The 12,665-nt window shown below is 33.9% G+C and overlaps 1 protein-coding gene and 2 pseudogenes across 1 annotated transcript; 2 read left to right on the top strand and 1 right to left on the bottom strand.

Annotated features, from left to right (window-relative positions):
• Positions 1–2,061: 2,061 nt before the first annotated feature.
• LOC109126088 (putative homeobox-leucine zipper protein ATHB-51 pseudogene) lies at positions 2,062–3,413 on the top strand (annotated as a pseudogene).
• A 3,065-nt stretch (positions 3,414–6,478) lies between these two features.
• On the top strand, positions 6,479–8,228 carry LOC104709953 (putative homeobox-leucine zipper protein ATHB-51 pseudogene; annotated as a pseudogene).
• An 833-nt stretch (positions 8,229–9,061) lies between these two features.
• Positions 9,062–12,657, bottom strand: LOC104708743 (putative glycosyltransferase At5g03795). The gene is made up of 4 exons (XM_010425358.3): positions 12,114–12,657; positions 11,272–11,510; positions 10,060–10,408; positions 9,062–9,958 (listed from the first exon to the last, which is right to left on the bottom strand). Exons 1-4 carry the CDS (start codon positions 12,402–12,404, stop codon positions 9,293–9,295), a joined length of 1,545 nt encoding a protein of 514 aa, XP_010423660.2. The 5' UTR covers positions 12,405–12,657; the 3' UTR covers positions 9,062–9,292.
• Between the last annotated feature and the right edge of the window lie 8 nt (positions 12,658–12,665).

Here is a 12,665-nt window from a genome sequence, read left to right as displayed (position 1 = left end):
TGGGCTCAGACATATTACGAAGCTGTCATTCTATTTTTTCTGTTTGGGCCCTGTTTGGGCCTAGTCAAGAGCCAGTGAACGTGAGCCTACCAAATTAAAACGACCGAATTAAATTTGAACCAATTTCACAAACCAACTTCGAGTAACTTTTTTTTTCTTTTTTAATCAAAACTTCGAATAACTAACTTATTTTAGAATACTATTTATACACCAAACTTAAATCAAACCGGATTAATCGAATTCATGGTACATATATATTATATAATATTAACGAAGAGAATAAATTTTTTTGGGTTGGGGGGCACTTGTATCCGAATTTACTGCAAGTAGTAATGAAATTTATTTCTTACAAGTTAATCCTCTAGAGGGTTTTGGTTTGGTACAGATACAAAGTGTAATCTGTCCGGCTTATCTAAACCATCCAATCTAAACTCTATTTTTAAAAAAAAAATAATAATGTTAAATTATATTCAAAAGAAAAAATACTGTTTTACAAATGATGCATTATTCTGTTGAGAAGTTCAGATAGAAAATATAGAAATTGGATTTAGTATCTAGTGCCTAGCCAAAGAAGAAGACTGTTGTCCTAGCGTCTATCCTCCTTGAGCCCAATCGCCAGAAGTTGATCTCTCATATGTTGGTCGATGATTTGAATGAGACGGAGAGGGGTCTTCGGATTCTCCCCATGTTTTCTCACATTTCGCTCATGCCAAAGTGTGTAGAGTGTTGTTTGCAGAACAGAGGACGCTAAGAAAATCTAAACTATATTCTAATAGAAAAGTTCCAAGAAAAAAAAAGACAATAGCAACGTACTCATGGAGTGTCCTGATCGGATCGATTCACCGCATCTAAACAAATTTATCTAAACCATCCTACTTCGCTGTTTTGTGTGAAGTCTCTTTCAAATATAGCTTTTTGCTTTTTCATGTTACTGCACGCACATAGATATCTTTACCGTATCTCTTGGCCTTTCAGGTTACTGAACACACAGTTCACTAATAGTGACAAATTTTATTGCAGTATTATATAAACATTTTTTTTGTGGTTAGACGGCGAATGAGGGTGAGTCATAAGACAAAAAACGAACAAAAGGCTGAAAATGAAAGCATATTTCTTCTATATGACGACCCAATATATGAGGGAACCATGTTGTCAGTTTTTTTCTTTTTTTCCTTTTGTTTTTCTTATGGAGTTCTTGGACCATTGCACTTATTTTAAGCTTGACTTTGAGTCTTTGACCATTGATACCCCCACCTGGCTACTATTAATTACATCATTTTACAAATCTTCATCTAATATTTTACTATCAGTGTTGAGTGAATTTTCTTTTCACCTACATTTATACAGTACTCTCATGTCTTTGAAGTTCACTCAAATTGAGGTGGTGATTGAAATGTTAGAGGCCCACAATTAAATTCCTGTCACTGCTAATGATTTCAAGTTTAGCTAGACGAACTGCGTCGTATAGGATTTCACCCATTTGAGTTGACAGATGTGAACTAGTCTGGTTTTCTTTTGCAAAATATTATCTACTTCAATAATATATAGAAATCTTATTAATTAACCATCCAAAAACGCTTATATTTTTGCAAATTCTTAGCAACTACAATACACCATAACTTGCCCTTCAATCATTGTTTGCTTGTAACAGAAGACCGATATAAGTAAACACAACAAACAAAAATTAAGTTATGACCGTAAGATTCAACAAACATATCAACATACGTAAATGCTAGGGAAATGATCAGCGATGACGAGCAAGTGAGACAAAATGTGACACTATACTCTCTTTTTTGTTCACTATCCCTATCTACCTCTATCTCTATATCTCCTTTACTCCTTCTGTATATATTTCATCTCTTCTTTAGTGCATGCTCTCACACTTTGTCGCATCTACAAAAAACAAAGTGTATATATAGAAGACCAGACTTCTTGGTCACGCCTCTAGTGCTCAATCGTATGTTCCAACAAAACGATAAATTCTATATTTAGTTTCTTTGTCACGTACGGTGAAGTTTATTCATTTTTAATCTTCTGTTCTCGTGTCTTCTTGTTAAGGAAATGGAATGGTCTATGACGAGCAACGTACAAACCAAGAGATTTGATTCCATACCATCGCCATGCATGGCAGGAGTCTAACTTCTCTAACTCGCTCTGCAGCTTCAGCTATAATCCTTACGGAGGTATGTGCACACATATATATACCACACCAATTTACGTAGATGCATTCGTTTAGTTGTTTTAATCAAACTCATGTTCGATCGTACTATCTCACTGCGGCTTGGTTGTAAATTTGTAATATGTGGTAAGGTTTTTATAATTCATATTCACCGAAATGTAGGTTTATGTTATAAATTATAAGAATCACAAAAGGTCGAAGAAGGAAGAAAAAAACACACGTCTAATTTAGGTTTTTTTTCTTTTTTGTCAACCATTGGACCACAATACTAAGATCACTTGGTAACGTCTAATTTCTTATATCTAATTTTTGAGTGATTCCACATTTCCACCTTTACCACTTAAAATTATAAAGAAATACTACAATTTTTTGCCAAATATGAAAAATATGTGTTGTTAAACAAAGGGATCGAGAAACATGTTTTAAACATATTTTTATTTTTGGTAAACATCAAAAGTTACAAAAAACTTGTTTTGATGATGGTCTTTTCTGAAACATGAATAAATTTATAATATGAAACTCAGTAATTTTTGCAACACAGTAATTTTTCAATAAAAAAATATGTTTCAGGTCAAATAATTTGCCCCTATTTATTTCAGCCAATTTATTGTCTTTTACTGTCATTAGTTCAGAACTTCTGCGATTTCTTTAATTTGTCGTGTAATTTGTTTTATTATACAACAGAAGATTCGTCTAATAAGGCTGCCTACACGCAAACCGGACCGGTTATCTCTATACCGGAATCAGAAAAGATCATCAATGCGTACCAATGTTCGAGTAACAACAACAACAACAACAACGATGATGATAATAAGGACTAAGAGGCTAACTAGTGAACAACTAGCTTCGCTTGAACTACGTTTATAAGAAGATTTCAAATTAGATTCAGAGAGGAAACTTAAGCTAGCGAGGGAGCTTGATTTGGAGCCACGTCAGGTCGCAGTTTGGTTCCAGAACCGTCGTGCACGGTGGAAGGTGAAGCATCTCGAAGAGTCATATGACTCGCTTAGGCAAGAGTACGATGCTGTTTGGAGAGAGAAGCAGATGCTACACGATGAGGTCTAAGCACTGTTCATATGGAGTCTTTATCTACATTAATAATATTTGCTTATTTTGTCCCTTAGTTTTTGATTCTGTCAAAAGAGACCCCTCACAAGTCACAATAAATTGATATGTGATGCAGGTGACGAGACTGAGAACTATAATATTAAGAGATCAAGGTTTGATGATATGATGAACATCAACCAAATCGCCGAAGGGGGTATTAATAGTGAATATACAATATATAGTCTGACGATGATGGTTGGTTCTAATTCTTGTTGGCCACCACAGCCTTACTCTTAGTAGTTGTTGCTGATCTTGGAGAGAGGACTAAGAAAGCTTGTACGATTATTTCGAAAGTCCAATCAGACGCAATACGTGAATCCCTAAAACAGATAAGTTAATAGTAATTCACAAGGCAAATTATACATAATGGCAGAGGCAGAGAAGGAGATAGACCCACATCGTCAGCCGTTACTATAATTTGGACTAGTCGGTAAACCCGATCAAATAAAATGTACGCTTCAGTTTTACACACCAACTTCGAGTAACTTTTTCAAAAGTATAATTAAATTGGTATCACTATTTTTTTTATTTTATGAAGCTTAAAATCGAACTGGATAAAACGAATTGATCAATTGTACAATACGTATTTAAAGACAGTAAAGAACCATTTTTTTTTTCTTCTTCTAAATAATGAATTTATTTCTGAATAGTTCCAGAAAACAATAATAACGGATGGATTCTCCTGATTCTGAATATCTGAGTTTTTCGTTCTGTCTTCCTTCTGTATAATGCATGCATCAGACTCTGTTAATTAAAAGGTCTTATATGAGTATTTATAATTCATTTAAATGACTGTATCATCTGAAAACGTTATTTTGTCGTTTCTTATACTATCGTTAATTCGGGTCAATGAACTAGTTAAGTATTAAATAACTGAACAGTTCATCATATTTATAAAGCATAATCTTCAAAACGTAACAGACAGTAACAAACATATATAATGTCCTGAATCAACCAAAACTCATTTTTCCACAGCTATAATAATAAACTAATGAAATTCAGGATGCTAATATGGAACCAGAAAGTGTGCTAATTAATTAGCTCGCAATTAATCTCCAATGAGGAAAAAATATCCAATTGTTTTTGAACACACAATTTTAGATAACACTCATAATATACTACAAATACAATAGGAGAATCGTTGTCATATAAACTGCACACGAGACAAGTATTCTTGTCTTTTTTCATGTATATGTACGATTTGCTGATGCTTATTAGTAACTGGAACTTCTTTGATACTTAGCTTTCAATATATTTTCTTTGTTTTTTTTGTTGGTTTCAAAATGATTTATTGACTATAATTTATTTCTTTGTTGCTTTTATCTATCGGTTACATACTTTACATTCTTAACTTTTTATATATGGATGATCTACATGGCTATTTGTGCTGATTCTTATCTTTCAAAGGTTGCTTTCAAAGTTAGCTTTATACTTTTTTATGTTACTGCACATATACATATCCAACATAGATTTTGGCCTTTCAGTTTACTGCACATATGTCTATATGGACTTACCAATAGTGACAAACCTTATTGCATTATAATATAAATTTTTGTGAATGTTCGGTGGTGCGTGTATATATATTAGACAAAACAAGAAGAAAAATATCTTTGGGTAAAAATTGGAGGCAAATTTATATCATACCATAAGGAGGGGTTAACCATGTTGTCAGATTTTTTTAATGGAGTTTTCTTGGGGGACCATTTCACTTATTTTAAGCTTGACTTTGACTATCGATACCTGAACCTCTATCAACTAGTACATAAACTTACAAATCCAAATCAAATTTTGTATCAGTACGTGTTCAATTTTCTTTCAACTACTACATTAATATTTCCATGTCTTAAACAACGGCCGGTGGTAATCGAATGTTAAAGTCCAGCCGGTGGTAATCGAATGCATTGTCAGTGTGGGTAGTCAAAAATCTCTCTCTAATCTCTGTTAGCATCATATATCCTACCAAACTCTATTTTGTGTAAGCTCAAACTCTAAACATGTAAAACATTTTTTTTTTTGAATATAATTTCACATTTATTCAGAAAAAAAAAATGTTAAAGTACACCGGTAGATTTATGTAACTGATCAAGGATTTCAAGTTTAGAAGAGCTTTCCAGTATAACTAATCCACTAGCTAAGATTATGCTTTACCCTTTGATGATTCTATGACCCTTTCTGTAAGTATAGAACTGGTGCCTTATGCAGAATTTTGCCATTCCATTATTTTATGAGAAAAAATCTGGAACTTTTATATTTGACTTGGAATCCTAAGTTTCCTAAGAATTCTGTTTTTAATTTTTTTTTACATGGTTTCCAAATTATACGAAACAGTCTAGGTTGGCTCAAACTTGTAATAAAACTCATTTATTTCTTTGTTCGTGTATCTTCTAATTATAATCTATTATATATAGTTATGTGCGTGTATATTATATACAACAAAATAAGTGGACTTTTTAAGAGAGTTTCTGTCTGACTGTTTGTTTATTTATAAATTTTGGTAGTTTAAAAATATGTGTATACTAGCTATATAGCATCATTTCACAAAATATTCAATATAAATAATAAACGTGTAATATCAAAATTAGATCGTATTGATGTATTAATACTATTTTAATACTCATAGTCATCATAGTGTTAGTGTTTTACACCCTTCTAGTAATTAACACATAGTCATGATTATTTTGCGACCGTCTCATGTTTCCATCATATACGGATTTACCAAATTACCAATTATAATAAAACGTTCAATAGCACTTACAATTTCAAATTCTACTGACCACGATCGCACCCTAATTTACGTTAAACCATCTGTCTCAAACGACCGTTAAGAAAGAAAGAATAAAAAAAAATCAAGTTTGACCGTTAGATTCAACAGATATATCAATCTACGGTATGATGAACGATGAGTCGATGGCGTCCAAGTAAGACAAAATATATGTCTCTTTCTCTTTGTATCTCTATCGACGATTCTAGCTACCTATATCTTAATATCTCCTTATAAATATTATTTTCTCCTGTTTACTGCATGCTCTCACACTTTTTTGCATCCAAAAGACAAAGTGTACAGAAGAGAAAAACGCCTCTACCGCTCGTATTGTCCAACAAAATCCCTAATTTTCTATATTTTATTGTAAAACCCTAATTTTTCTTCCTTTTTAACCATCTGATCTCATGTGTTCTTATTTTAGGAAAATAATGGAATGGTCAACGATGAGCAACGTCCAAAACGAGAGAGATTCGTTCATGCCACCGCCACGGCTGGAGTCTAACTGGCTCCATAGCTTCAACTATGATCTTTCTGCAGGTAGACATATGCACACATACATACCAAACTAATTTAGATGAATGTGCTTGTTTATTTATTAATGGTCATATCTTTTTGTGTCGCCGTTGTTGCAATGTGTTAAGATCCCATATATATTAATTCACCAAAGGTCTATACTATAAGCATACACAGATGTGTAAGTTCCGGTTATATGTTAATGGTTAACAAATCCATGAACTTTAATTTGTTTTAGTGACAACGAACTTGAAGCCTTATAAGAACGTATATATATATATATATATATATGTATGTATGTATGTGTGTGTGTGGGTGTAAATGTTGGTTTAATTTCACGGTTAGCATATCCATGAACTTTTTTTTACGTCACAACAAATTAGTTTGTTGGTTTAATTATAAAAGCCTTATGATGAGAACTATTTATATATAAATGTGTAAGTGTCGGTATAATTTCACGGTTGAAAAATCCATGAACTCTAAAAGCCTTATAAGAACAAAGAGATCAGAGATGTGTAAGTGCCGGTTTGTATCACGTTTGAGAAATTGATGAAGAATGCTTTTTTTGTCACAACAAATCCATACATATGGTAGGTTTTAATGAGTTGGCTAACAACAAACACAATAGTGATTGTCAAAAAAAAAAAAAAAAAAAACAAACACAATAGCTTGATTAGGACGAGATATTTGTTTTTCTCTTCAGATATATGCATATGTGGTTTTAGTTATTATGTGGTTTGCTAGCATATTCAGTAATTCAATTAGACACAAATTAGTTATTATTTTTGTTTTATTAATCTGTGAAGATCATTTTTATACAACTAGATTTTGTCGTTATCATATAATTCCTATATTGTTTTTTTTTTTTTTTACCGTTTGATTTATTATTGATTGCAAATTATGAAAACAATTATATATATATATTCTAAAAGTAAAATAAAACTGGACGTCAATTTTTCAAAAACGTCGTTGATGTTGTGCGTTTTTCGCATCTTTGTTTCTTTTCTGTTTCTTTTATTTTTCCTTAATCGTTTTATAATATCAGGTAATTCGTATACACATGCTGCTGTTACGCAAACCGGGTCGGTTATCACTGTACCGGAATCAGAGAAGATGATCAATACGTACCACTGTGATTTGAGTAACAACAACGAGATGATAAAGAAGAATAAGAGGCTAACGAGTGAACAATTAGCTGCACTGGAAGTAAGTTTTCAAGAAGATATCAGATTAGATTCCGACAGGAAACTAAAGCTGTCGAGGGAGCTTGGTCTGCAGCCACGTCAGACAGCGGTTTGGTTCCAGAACCGCCGTGCGCGGTGGAAGGTGAAGCATCTCGAGGAGTCATACGACTCGCTTAGGCAAGAGTACGATGCTGTTTGGAAAGAGAATCAGATGCTACACGATGAGGTCCAGGCACTATTCATATGGAGTCTTATTTAACATAATATTTCGTTGTTTCAAAGAGACCCCTCACAACAAATTGATATGATGCAGGTGAAGAAGCTGAGAGCTATGATACTAAGAGATCAAGGTTTGATGACGAACATCAACCAAATCGCTGAAGGAGGTCAAACTAACGGTATTGGTGGATACAATAATAGTCCGATGATTGTTGCTTCTTCTCGCTGGACACGGATATCGCAGCCGCCTAACCAGTGGTAGTTGTTGATGATCCTGGAGATAGAGAGAGAGAGAAAGAGTCTCATATAGAGCTTTAGACTTTGATGTTTTTAAGATTTTAAGTGATGTAGACTATGAGAAGCTTTTCCTCATTGTATGGTTATTTTTCTCATAAATATTGTAACGTTTTCGAGTAACCTCAAGAATGTTTTGGACGCAATCTGATGGTCTAGTTTGTTGAATAGCTTCCATGCCAAGGTTCTCGTATGAAGTCACAGTGTACTTACGTAGTAGAGAAAATAGTTTCAAAGAGTATCAAAACAAAACTAACTTGTACATGAGCATAATAACAATAATTGTCAAACTTGGGGGCTTTCGGATCAAATGAGTTCCACTTACTACGTACGGGTCTCCGGTCTCGTCTCAGATTAAATCGAAAATCAGACGCAAAACGTGAATCCCAAGAACAAACGAATAATAACAATAATACTTCACAGAGAAATTATATAGCAGCAGAGGCAGTCAAGGAGATAGAGATATTACTTGAGAACCTTTCGCTACTATTTGCTGCTGCGCCTTCCGAGATTCATATCAAACATTGAACCGTTCCCTAATACGTTAATGACGTTAAAGCCCTCTATCGTCTTGATTTATAGTTTGCAACTGCTACTGTCGGTTTATAGCTGAGCATTGAAAAACTAAAATGATTCTACCTGGAAACAATTTTTTTTTTTTTAATAGTAGGATGAACACCAAAAAGTCACCTAATTACCAGATTATTTAATCACAGTATTTCAATGCATAAGTTACTTTTTTTTTTTAGTAATTAAGCTACTTTTTCTTTGAATTTTCGTATTGAAGCTTGGCTGTTAGTATTAGGCGAACATAATTATTATTCTTTTTTCTTACGGGAATGTAACATAATTATTATTCGTGTATTACAAATTAATGGGGAAAACACACACTCAAAGCATATTTGACACATAAAAAAAGCTCAATTATACTAATTTACAAGAAAAATCCCTCCGGACTTTTCAAATTATTTTCACAACTCACCACTCAAAACAAACAAAAAATCCGAAAAAAAAAAAAAAAAAACCCTTAACTTAGACCTCACGGATCCGCACATTCAATCTCCTTACCCAAATCGAATGAAGAATCATATGAAACACATCAAACCTCTTCGCCGGTGAATTTACCTCAAAATGTCGCCTTACCTTCAACACTCTCCTGTACATCCTTAGGTACTGTCTAGGCGATATCGCCGTCAATATCGTCTTCAAATTCGGTATGTCTTCCACAGAAACGACCACTGAAAACGATTTCCAATTCAAAACATCGCTGAAAGGAGGAACGTAGCCTGAGTTTATCAGAACGGGGACGCAACCCGAGTAAAGTGCTTCCACGATCCTAGGGCTCGCAACCTCATAGCCGCTAGGACAAATACAGAACTTGCTGTTCCGCATCATGTCCGAATAAGACGTTCCTCTAGGGAGATACTTGTGGACTCTGATGTCATTATCTTTGTTCTCCCAATGCTCGAGCAAAACTGGCCTTACTGGTCCGTGTACACCACCTGCAAAGAAGGCTAGGATTGGACGGCTGGAAGGTGACCGACCACCGACTAATCCGGTTAAGGATCCTGTTCGTAGATTAATCTCGGGTATTGATACATCTTTTCTTGGTTTGAATCTCTCTGACGTGTTGGCATTGCATAATGCTCGTATCGAATTATGTCCTAGATGTGGATGAGAGAAGCTGGCCTCAGGACCCTAGACATACACACACAAAAAAAAAAATCAATATTATAACCATAACTAGCTAACCAGAGGCTATAAGCCTAGTAGTGGGGGGAAATGTATTGTTAGCATACCCAATCATGGCAAGAGAGTATGAAATGATCGGCTCCGATGCTACGGTTCCAATAAGGGTATTTCTCACCCACAAGATTGATGTAATCTCTCACTGTATTTCGGATGGGGCCAAAATCACGAGAGTTGCGTTCATACACGAATCTTACCATCTTGACGACACTAAAGGGTAAATAAAAAGCGTGGGCCTTGTCGGGCTTGTTGGTGCGGAAACGAGTATTGGTTTCCATCTCATAGATGAAACTTCCTTCCATAGAGTAGATGCTTTTACATGGACCGTCATGGAACAACGGTGGCTCGCCTTCTTTGTACACATATATCTTGAACTGTTTCTCCATCTCCAAGTAGCTCCTAATCATTTCAATACGACAACGAAAACAAAAAAAACGTAAGTACATCATGGTTAGCAAATCTATGCCATTCTTTAAATTGGACCACATGTAAACAATTTTGTGCACATGTATATTACGTAATAGGATATAACAAACTTTGAAATTCACATACTCGGCCTCCTATAATTTTAAATAGTAAAGCGACAGGGGTAAAAAAAACATATTAGGAAATTACAGGTTCTCGAAGGTTTCTCTGCTCTATGAGTAAATCCTAAAAATATGCAGTCATTGGTTACCTTATTTTACCAAACCATAAAAGATGGGCCAATAGTGATATAATTAATGATCTTTTACAAATGTAGCCCCAAAAAATAATAAAGGAATGTGATTCCTTCTCTGCTTACGCATATAAAATGTGACACCACAAAAAAAAAAATCTCTTCCATTTACTCATTAAGTGAAAACAAAGTATATAAGGTATCTCTATCTACTACAAAATGTTTACGATCTAGACGAATTAATACAGTACGATTGATTTCAAACAAAATCAACAATTAATAAACAAGCAACTAAATAAATAAAAAAACTGTTGACAAAAAAAAAACACTCGAACGTAATTCAATTTTATTTGAAACTTCACTGCGCCATGTTTTAAAAAACTATCTTAAAATTTAAAATCAGTTCCAAACCTTATTTATGATACAAAATGCCAAACCGTTTGACTTAAATTTAATTAAAATAAATGCTCAGCGAGCCAATAAATTCATAGTTCCAACCGTTTGACTCTAATTTATTTCAAATAAATTCTTAGCGAACCCAAATTACTGTAACTTCAATTTACTTTCTAAAAGAAGAACAATACAGTAATTATCTTTAACTTACCGATGAAAGACCTTAGCGTTCCAATACATAGGACCAAGAGGAACATAGTCCGGGTCGTCCACGGGATCGTCCATCGAAGCGGCTTTAATGGAGGCTCGAGCTTTTTGTAGCTCGAATTCGATCTTTTCCAAATTGCTTAGAACTCTTCTTTTCTTTGGTTCCGATGACGCCGTAGAAGTGACGTTATTACTCGTTGTAGTAATGATCGGATTCAATCGAATGGTCCGATTATCATTTCCCTGTTCAATAATAATATTCTATATTATTTAATTACTTTTAGTAACCAAAACATATTGACATGTGTTGTAGACCACCCGACCAAACAGATTAAAAAAAAACACACACACAATTTCGATAACTTAATTTGAGGGTTGTGCATCCTCACAAAAAAAATAAACGAAATGAAATTTTTACAGTTAAGATGAATATAATTCCTTATTCTTCTTGGGAAAGTTTAAATATGTGTATATCTTCTTATTGTTAAATATATGTAGATTTACTATTATCATAAATGTAAAAGAAATTTCGATGCAAGTAATATTATTGTATAAATAAGTTTAATAAGAAACTATTCTAACAAGTACTAATATACAAATGTACATATATGTTAACTTTTCTAAAAAATAATAAGGAAATATATATTAATCTCAATATCGTAATCCTAAATTTTTTTTAAGATACGAATGTTATGATACCCTACTGGTAAAAAATAAGATTAGAAGAAGAAAAAAATTAAACAAAATACAGTAGCCGGAAAGAAGAAAAGACATAACATGCAAAGATGAAGAATGAAGTAAAGAATAATTTTGGTATTTCTAATTAAGTAATTTAATTTCTCGAACCTGAATAGATTCCACTTTAGTCGATATAGAAGATGCTGGTAACGACGGAGGTATCATCTCTGATGGCAAAGGAGATGGCGCCGGCGCCATCAGAGACGGAGGTGAAGGGAGATCATGAGGAGAGGTGGACAAAGAGGTTAAGAAAGATGTTGGACCAATATTTACAAAGACGAAGCCAGAAACCAGAACTAGAGGAACCATGAAGAGAAAGAGTTTAGTTGAATACGACATCGTTGAGGAACATGCAGACATGTTTCTAGAGTACTTGCCATCAGCATCTTTATCTCCCATCTCTCTCTCTCTATTAATTCTCTTTCTTTTAAGAAGAAAGGAGAAGAAGACGAAGAATCAAATTAAGAGAAGAGATCGTTTGTTTATGTTTTTGTTGTTATGTAATTTTGCTTTCGGTTTTGGGAGCAAAAGAAGAAGAGAATTAAAAACTAAGGTGAATGGAAGAGTAACATTTGGTAATAAGTGGTTGCTCCCTCGTGCCAAGCGTCATACTCTCTCTTTTCCTTTCACATGCAAACTTTCTCTCTATTTCCCTTTTCA

The sequence above is a fragment of the Camelina sativa genome, chromosome 8 (assembly GCF_030686135.1).
Source record: "Camelina sativa cultivar CO46 ecotype springtype chromosome 8, ASM3068613v1".
Classification (NCBI taxonomy): Eukaryota; Viridiplantae; Streptophyta; class Magnoliopsida; order Brassicales; family Brassicaceae; genus Camelina; species Camelina sativa.
Note: the sequence above shows the minus strand (reverse complement) of the source record. Positions and strands in the feature narration are given on the sequence as shown.

Coding starts and splice junctions, on each gene's coding strand:
- LOC104708743 (XM_010425358.3), bottom strand. CDS start 12,404: ATGGGAGATAAAGATGCTGATGGCAAGTACTCTAGAAACATGTCTGCA. Junction 11,511..12,113: donor CTAAAGTGGAATCTATTCAG/GTTCGAGAAATT, acceptor ATTATTGAACAG/GGAAATGATAATCGGACCAT. Junction 10,409..11,271: donor AACGCTAAGGTCTTTCATCG/GTAAGTTAAAGA, acceptor TGAAATGATTAG/GAGCTACTTGGAGATGGAGA.